General features: G+C 65.3%; 1 protein-coding gene across 1 annotated transcript; it reads right to left on the bottom strand.

Annotated features, from left to right (window-relative positions):
• Positions 1–488: 488 nt before the first annotated feature.
• On the bottom strand, positions 489–4,724 carry CHKB (choline kinase beta). The gene is made up of 11 exons (XM_056341627.1): positions 4,547–4,724; positions 3,888–3,996; positions 3,601–3,714; positions 3,339–3,472; positions 3,012–3,116; positions 2,606–2,664; positions 2,328–2,415; positions 2,102–2,210; positions 1,860–1,966; positions 1,578–1,659; positions 489–1,428 (listed from the first exon to the last, which is right to left on the bottom strand). Exons 1-11 carry the CDS (start codon positions 4,690–4,692, stop codon positions 1,372–1,374), a joined length of 1,110 nt encoding a protein of 369 aa, XP_056197602.1. The 5' UTR covers positions 4,693–4,724; the 3' UTR covers positions 489–1,371.
• Positions 4,725–8,637: the final 3,913 nt, after the last annotated feature.

The following is an 8,637-nucleotide window of genomic DNA, read 5'->3' as shown; positions in this document are numbered from 1 at the left end:
ACAGCACCAGCAATCACCCCAAGATGCAGACGGAGTAACTGGAGGCTGTGAGCAGCGCAGGTGGGAGGAGATGGGGCAGCACCTCTGCCATAGCACAAACCAGAGCTGCTGCCACGGGTGAGACCCTCCTGGCTGGCCACAGGGGCAGGGTGGGGGGTGGCACGTACCCTACAGTGCGGGGTGAGGAGCATGGGTGAGGAGGGGGTACAGCCTTGGTCTCCTGCATCCCATTGCAGCCTGTGCCCGATGTACCCTCCCAGCTTGGCCCTGGGCCAACATAAGCTGTGGCACCCACTGCCCGTCCCAAGCCACAGCTCCTGCAGACCCCCTGGCACCAGCAGAGGGGTCTGGGGAGAGGATCAGCGCATGCTGCTGTGGGGCAGCCTCACTTCTGCTGCAATAGTCTGGGACGGCCCGGGGCTGTGGCAAGCCCCTGGCGAGTAGGGAGGAGGTGGTGGCAGCAGGGCCACCTGTAGAGAGCAAGCAGGTACCGTGCACCAACCGCAGCGTTTATTGGTCTGAGGACAGTTTACATTCTGCTGTCGGGAGGGGAAGGAAGGAGCAGCCCTCTGCCCCATCCCAGCAGCCCAGAGCCACAGGGAAGCCGGGCAGGTCCTGCCTTAACCCCAGGGGTCTGGGGAAAGCTGTCAGGGGAGAATGAGATGCAAGCATAGGTCCCCTACACCCCTTGGCCCCCAGCAGCACCCTGGGGGCTCTCAGCATCCCTGCCTGCACCCCTCTCAACTTGCAGGGCCACAGCTCCAAGCAGGGCTGTGCAAGGGGCTGGCAGGACAGCCAAGCCATCCGTGTCTCTCTGGTCCCGGCTGTGCCTGCCCGCCTGCTGCTGGCAAGGGCAGGAGGCTCCCACCAGCCAGGACCTGCAGCTCAAGCCCTGCTCAGTGCCAGCAGTGCGGAGACAAGGGACAAGCCACCACAGAGGGGCTGTGCCAAAGGCAGCGAGGGGGCAGCCACAGTGGCAGTGATGGGGCAGCCACAGGGTCAGGCAGGGACAGGGCGCTGCCAGCAGCCTCTCCACTCTGTCAGGGGCCGCCTGCACACGAGCCATGGCAAAGACACAGCCCCGTGGCTGATGCGCCACCTCTCCGAGCACGATGTCCCCTTCTCCAGGAGGCATGCACTAGGGCAGACCCACCTCTCCCCCAGCTCTGCTGCATAGCCCTGGGGAGCAGGGGCAGACACTGGCCCCCTGAACCGTTCTATCACCTGTCTGGGCAGCCCAGGCTGGAGGGCAGGCCGCCTGGGAGGGGACACTGCATCCCTGGCCTGCCCCATAGCACGGGTGTTGCCAGGGTGTGGCAGAGGGAGGCTGCGGAGTTGAGGTGGGCACAGGCAGGGCTGGGGCAGCTGCTCTCAGGAACACTGTGCCTTGTGCTGGAAGTAGGCTTCGAAGCGGCTCTGCGCATAGTCCTGTAGCAGGAAAGAGTTGTCAGGGACAGCCTGTGTCCTCTGACGCCCCCAGCCCACCTCCCCCGCTCCCAGCATCAGAGAAGGGGTGACGTGCAAGGAACCCCAGGGCCCAATTCATGGCCCTTCCAGCACTCAGAGGCAGTGCTCACCAGGTACCCGAACTCGATGGTGGAGATCTTCGCCTGCAGAATCGACCACAGGCCCCAGAAGAAGTGAGAGGCCAGAGCAAACCTGATGGAGAGCAGCAGTCAGCCCCACTGGCCACCCCCCATCCATGCCCCACACCAACAGTGAGCAGGAGGGAGGGAGACAGACAAGGATGATTTTGGGGATGCTGCACTCTCTGTGCAGCAGGAACAAGGAGATGTGCCCCTAGGACGTCCCCTACAGCCACAGGGACACCCCCCACCCCACCCCGGCATGCCCCTCACCGGTTGATCTCTGTGAGCATTTCTTCTTCAATGTGGGCCTGCTCCTTGTGTGTGGTGTCCCCGCGTCGCCCCGAGTCCTCTGAGAGGTAGTGCCGGATGAAATGCAGCTGGAAGAGGGACAGAGCAGGCTGGGATGCTGCAGACTGGCACTGACACATCTGGTACATCCCTGCCAGCCTCCACGAGGCTCCCCCTTGCTGGGAGCACCCTATGTCTGCTGCCGAGGGACGAGGCAGCTCTACCTGCTGCTGCCGGCTGGGGTAGTTCTCTGGGGAAGCCTTAAAGAACGGCCAGGAATCATGGGTGTAGTTGTAAACCCACTCGCAGAAATGGTTGCCGATGTCGAAGCCCCTGGAGAAAGGGGAGGGTGAGCAGGGCCCCAGCCTCTCACAAGCAGGAGACTGGCCTCTGCAGCAGCTGCCGCAGGGACCCTGGCATGGGGCTCAGCCCAGCAGCCCCCAGACCCACCGGTAGTTGTAGCTGCTATACTCAAAGTCAATGAGCATAAGCTTGTCAGAGGAGGAAGCCTCGCGCCCAGCCAGCAGCAGGATGTTCCCTGTGCAGACACGGGGTTGGCTCAGGGGTGGCTGGGGGGGAACCCACCAGCTCTGTCAGGGCTGGGGGGCAGCTGCAGGCAGGGGCAGGAGGCCGAGCCTGTGCCCAGGGGTAGGCAGGCAGGGAGAGCAGCTCCAGGTCCAGGATGAGGCCTTTGCAAGGAGAAGCAGCTGCCTGCCCACTGCACTCACCTTCCTGGACGTCATTGTGGCAGAAGACCACCGGCGAGGGGGTGGACTCCAGCAGCTCCCTGCAGTTCAGGGGACAGACACCTCAGCAGGGGCAGGACCTGCCGGCCCTCACCCACCAGCTGCAGGGTCACAGGGACCACCACTGTTGCTGCAGCCCATGGGTGGACAGAGCTACGGACACAGTTGGGATGCGGAGCTCAAGAAAACTGGGAGAAACCCTGCCCTGGGGACACAGGGACCCCTCTGAGAGCCGTTCCCCAGAGTGGAAGGCTCCCTCTCAGGACATGGAACAGAAGAGACCAGTTTCCAGAGAAGCTGAGTCACCCCAGGCTCCCTGTGAGGAGGCTGGCAGTGAAACGGGGTCAGCCCTTGCCCTGTGCCATGCCAGTGGGCAGCTCAGCTTCACCTGAGGCTCTTCATCTCTTCCTGCAGGTTATAAGTCTTGAGGTGGTTGAACTTCTTCAGCTGCTCTTCCTCGGGGAAGGTGAGCTCCGAAATCTGCTTCAGGTACCTGGAGTACAAGAGACAGCGCTGCAGTGGGACAGACATCCCTGGACACTGCCACTCCACCACAGCCCCTCTCTCGCCAGCCCAGTGCAGAGCCGGGGCTACTGAGGCTCCACACCCTGTTCCTGTGGGCCCTGCTGGCAGCCAGCTGGGAAACATCCCTGTGCTCTGGACCCCGTAGGATTTTGGGGGCTGAGGTGATCCAGAAGCCTGCAGCTGCCCTCACCACTCCATGGTCCCAAAGAGCCATTTGGGCTCCTTGTTGAAGGGCATCACCATGCCGTGGAACCGGGACATCTTCACCGCAATCTCCTTGGAGATGTCAGGGTCTCGCAGGTCCTCAGTCCGCAGACGTCGGCTCTGGGGTGGGACACAGCAGTGAAGTGAGTGGTGAGCCGGCCCTGCCCTTGGCGGCACAAAAAGCACCGTGTCATGTCTCTTCCTGTGGTCGGTAGCTGCCTGGAGTGAGGGGAAAGCCTGTCCCATACCGGAATGTATTGCTCCAGCCGCCCCTGGGGGAAGACACCGTAGAGCCGTGGCCCCAGTGCCCGCTCAGCCAGGATGGCAAACATCACACTCTCCAGCACCAGCGAGTCCACGCCCTGCGGACGCAGGCAGTGAGCCCCGGCAGCTGCCCTGGTCCTGCAGCCCCGCAGCAGCTGCCAGGCCCAGGCCAGGAGGAAGACACTGGCAGAGCCCTAAGCCCTGCAGCCATCCAAGGGCTGCTGGTCGTGGGGGGCTGCTGGTCAGGGGGTCCGGTGCTGGCCATGCTCACCTGCAGGATGGCCCCATAGACGCGCAGCAGCACCTGCCGGGGCTCGTCCCCCACGCTGAGGATGTGCTCCGGCAGCGTGCACTTGAACAGCAGGTTGCTGAGCCCCCCGCTGCAAGTACAGGCTGGTCAGGGGCTGCAGGGGTGCCACTGCAGGGCAAGGTTGGGGGGCAACTGGGGCACCCGGGGTAGGAACATGACTGGGAGAGGGCTGGGGCATCTGGGTGGGGGCATCAGGGGTAGGACTGGGACACCGTTGCAGGGACAACTGGGGCACCTGGCTGGAAACAGGGCCACCAGTCGGGGGGACAACTGGGGGACACTGAGGTGGGAGACTGGGTTACTGGTCAGGGGAACAACTGGGAGACAGGGGGAGGGGGGACTGGGCTACCGGATAAGGGGGAAACAGGGGCACTGGGGGCGACGCGACTTGGGGGGAGACTGTGGCACCCGACAGGGGAACTGGGGGGAGGAAAGGCCACTGGGGGGCGGACAGGGCCACCAGTCGAGGGCAGACAAGGCCACCGGGGAGGGTAGGACAGGACACTGCGGGGGACAGGACAGGGACACCGGGTGGCTCAGGGGAACCCGGGGCGAGGACACCGGGAGGGGCCGGGTCACCGCACCGGCGGGCAGGTGCGGCCCCCGCTTCCGGCTCCTACCTGACGGGCCCGATGCTGAACTCCTCGGGCCCGATGAGCTTCCAGGAACCGGCGAGGAACTCCCGGCACCAGGCGTAGGCCTGCAGGCGGGTGACGGCGGGCACAGCCCCGGCCGCGGCCCCGCTGCCCCGTCCCGCCGCCGCCATGGCTCCACCGCCCGTCGGGGCGGGGCGGAGCGCCTGCCGGCCCAATGGCAAAGCGCGCCCGGCGATGACATCACGAAGCGGAGCCAATGGGCTTGAGCGGCGGGGATGCGGCGGAACGTGGAGGTGAAGGCGCGGCTGCGGGCGCTGGCGGCGGCGCGGGGCGCGGCTGAGCGGCTGGGAGGAGCGGCCCGGGCACAGGGACAGGCACAGGGACAGGGCCTGGTCCAGGCCGACACCTTCTTCCGCGTCCCGCGGGGCCGCCTCAAGCTGCGCCGCACACCGGTGAGTGCGGGGCCGGGGCCGTTATCAGGCCTCGGGTGGGGGGTGCCCGGGCAGCAGTTGGGGGTGCTCGGGCCTGAAGGTCTGTGGGGATGGCCCGGCCTGCCTGGCCCTGACTGCCCCTGGCCCTGCCCCGCCTCCCGCCGTCTGCCTCCCCCCCCCCCATCCTCTTTGTCCCTGCCATGCCCTGCCCACCCCCGCCTGTTCCTCCCTGTCCCTGCTGCCTTCCTAGGATGGGCGGGGAGAGCTGATCTTCTATGAGCGCCCCGACACTGCCGGCCCCAAGCTCTCCCACTTCACCATCACCCCCACGGATGACCCTGATGGCCTGGAGGTGAGCGCTGGGGGCCCCTCTGGGACAGTGTGCCCAGGGGTGCTGGCTGCTCCCCACCACAGGGCTGCTTGGGGTGTCTGGCACCTGTGGCCTGGCCGGGGCCTCACTGGGGGAAGCCCTCAGCTTTACCACCCAGCACGGCCTGCTGCTGTGGCTGCCCCTTCCCGGGGTGGCTGCCAGCTGCAGGCAGCTCCTTTCTTGGTGCGCAGGCAGTGCTGACTCAGGCGCTGGGCGTGCTGGGTGTGGTGAGGAAGGAGCGTCTCCTCTACCTCGTGGGACAGACCCGGGTGCACCTGGATAGTGTGGAGGGGCTGGGGGACTTCGTGGAGCTGGAGGTGAGTGGGGCATGGCTGGGGCGAGTGTGCCAGCCTCAGGGCACCCCGGGGCTCACCCTCCCTGTGCCCACAGGTGGTCCTGACTGAGGAGCAGACTGTGGAGGATGGTGAGCGTGTGGCCCACCAGCTGATGAAGGAGCTGGGGATTGAGGAGGAAGACCTGATCTCTGGGGCCTACCTGGACCTTCTTCTGGCCAAGGGGGACTCGAGCTCGTGAGGGCTCACAGGTGTTCCCAGAGTCCCCTCACTGCCACCCCTCACCCAGGCTGTGACAGCACAGCCAAGAGCAATGGGGACACGGCTGCCCCACTGACAGCTGCTGCCCTGTATCCACCCCATGGATGGCTGCCCACCCCCTGCCCTTTGCTGCACAATAAAAGCTGGGGACTGATGGCATCTGTGCCTGGGATCGGCTGATCTGGTGGGTGCTGGAGCCTTGGTGCTGAGGTCAGGGCACCCATAGTTGCCCTTTGCCACCCTTTCTGTGCCAGTGGAAGGGGCAGGCTGCAGAAGGGAGGGGGGTGCCAGCCCTGGGGAAACTCCAAGCTCTCCTCTTGTGGGGCATGGTGTCCTGGGGAAGGGGCGCAGGAGGGGCTGGCTTGGCAGCGATGGGCAGCAGTGCTCAACCCTGAGCTAGGATTGCATCCTCTCCCCATACTCGGTGCTAGCCAGGGCCATGAGCTGTGCCAGGAGTGGAGCACAATAGTGCTGTGGGCAGAGCTGGAGGGCTTGGGGCTGCTGCTGTGGCAGCAGATGAGTCAGTGGCAGCGGGGGGAGATTTGGGGGGCCGGAGGCATCTGTGCTGCTGTGCCATCTGCCTGCTGCCAGCTAGCTGGCGGGCAGGTCCCCTAAGCCGCTGTTGTGGCTGACTGATCCTGCCCAGGGAGAGAGACAGGGCAGGGCTGGGGAGTCTGTGGGGCAGCCCAGCTGGGCAGAGGAGGCAGGGGCTGGGGCAGGGCTTAACCGTGGAGCCAACATGGGCCTGTGGCCAGAGGGCCAAGAGGCAGGGGCTGTCACCTGGGCTGCTCCTCTGCCCTCTCTGGGAGCCTGGCAGAGACGGGGCTCCTGGGCCCTGCCTGGCCCTGTGCACCTGGCAGCCAGTGAAAGGGGAACGGCTGTGGCTCCTGCTCTGCCCAGGAGTCTCTGCTCCTGGCTCTGAACCCACACGACTAATGGGGCACTGCTGAGCCCCTCACTTGCTGTGTTGTCCAGTATGAGCTTTGCTGGGGACGGCTTCTCCTCTGCCAGCGCCCTCCCCAGGAGCCCATATCTCAGGGTGCTAGAAGGGCCGTGCCAGGCCATGCCACAGAGTCAGCCCTTCCCCAGCCACTGCACCTGGCAGCCTGCCGTGCCTGTTGCTTCCAACCACAGACCACGGGTGATTCCTGGGAGGTAACAGCCCTGTCCCAGGAAAGCATCTCCCCCAGGGAAGCCACAGGTGGGCAGTAGGCTCGCTGTAGGTGCACTGCTGCCATTCTATGGGCACAGCCCCACTGTGCAGCTGGAAAGGGGCACCCACTCCTGACCAGGCACCCAGCGCAGAGCAGGGGTGTCTGTCTGCACCACGCAGGGCCAGTGGGATGGGAGCTGCCTGTTTGTGGTGGGATAGGTGGTGGCTGCCCAGTATTCTATGTGATGGGCAGCTGCTGCCTGCATCTGGGAATGGATGAAAAAAAACCCTAAGGCTCAGCTGACTGCCCTCAGCCATTTCCCAAGTGGGTCCGCTCTGCATGTGAGCTGGGGGCTTTTGTCTGCACGGATATCTGGGGAGGCCATTTCCCCTGCACCCCCAAGCACCCCTGGGGTGAGTGGGTGGAGAGTCAGGGCCAGCGTCTCTCCAAGGGCTGGGGTTGCAGGGTGCCAGCTGGACGGCTGTCCCCCTGTGCACACTCTGGTGGCACAAAGCTGGCCTTGGGCTTGCCTGGGGCTCCCCAAGCAGCTGGGGAGGTGTGTGGGTGGGTGAGTGGCTAGGACCTGGTAGGATGGGTAGCCAAGACCTGGTGGGATGGAGGGGGCCAGGAGGAGCTGCAGGACCCCACGGGGCTCAGCACCTTTCCAGGGCCAGCATAAGCAGTGAGGTGCAGGGGGGGCGCACTGAAGGATCCACTAGCCCCTGGGATGGTGTGGGGGTGGGCAGAGGGTAGTGGTGCTTGTCCATGCCCTCCACCCAAGCCCAGGGCTGCGAGGAATGGTTGGGGAAGGGGAACTGTACGGTGGGTGCCCAGGGCCTGGCACAGGGTGATGGGATGGCTGGCGGGGGTGGTGGTGGTGTGAGGGGAGCATGGCCCAGACTTGCCATGAGCCATTCCCAAGCACAGACCAAGGAGCTGTGGAGAGGGGCTAGGGTCACAGTTGTTACCATTCCCCACTGCCTTTGCGCCCCACCAATGTGATTTGTTCCCCAGTGCAAGGATTCCCCCAACAACTCCAGGTCCTCATGGCCCGCAACAGCTCCGCCCCCCCCCGCATTCTGTTGCCTGCTGCATGGGCCCCCAAACACCTACTGTCCCCGATGGCCTCCTGTGCCCCCCCGTGTGCAGACCTCCCCTGCTGCCCTGTCCCCCTCTCTCTGTGCCCTCCCCTACTTTCCAGCTCCCATGGTGCAGTGTTCCCACTGCCCCTGAGCCACCCCGCTGTACCCTCTTGCACCTCAGTGCAGGGATGCTCCCTTGCCCAGGTCCTGCAGGGCCCCTTGCAACTTCTAGAACCCCCTCACCCGCTCTTGTCCCCCCAGTCCCCTCAATGCACAGAACCCCAAAAGCCTCCTGAGCATCCACTGCACCTCCCACCCCAGTGCGTGTACCCCCAGTGCGCGTAGCCCCCCTCCTCCTGGACCCCCCCTCCACCAGTTTCCCAAAGCACGCACATCTGCTCCCCCCGTACACCCTCCGCAACGCCCCACTGCCTCGTTGGCCTCCACCATCTCTTGTACCCCCAATGCTCTCTGCCCCCAAAGCGGGAGCCTCCGTGACCCCCTGGATCCCCCAACGTCCCCTG

This window comes from Falco biarmicus, chromosome 5, assembly GCF_023638135.1.
Source record: "Falco biarmicus isolate bFalBia1 chromosome 5, bFalBia1.pri, whole genome shotgun sequence".
NCBI classification, from domain to species: domain Eukaryota; kingdom Metazoa; phylum Chordata; class Aves; order Falconiformes; family Falconidae; genus Falco; species Falco biarmicus.
Note: the sequence above shows the minus strand (reverse complement) of the source record. Positions and strands in the feature narration are given on the sequence as shown.

Bases quoted from the DNA above. Each gene is read 5' to 3' on its own strand.
- CHKB (XM_056341627.1), bottom strand. From the start codon at position 4,692: ATGGCGGCGGCGGGACGGGGCAGCGGGGCCGCGGCCGGGGCTGTGCCC. The intron at 1,967-2,101 runs GTAGAGCTGCCT...TCCCTCTTCCAG, and splicing joins ACCCCAGCCGGCAGCAGCAG to CTGCATTTCATCCGGCACTA. The intron at 1,429-1,577 runs GTGAGCACTGCC...TTCCTGCTACAG, and splicing joins CCATCGAGTTCGGGTACCTG to GACTATGCGCAGAGCCGCTT.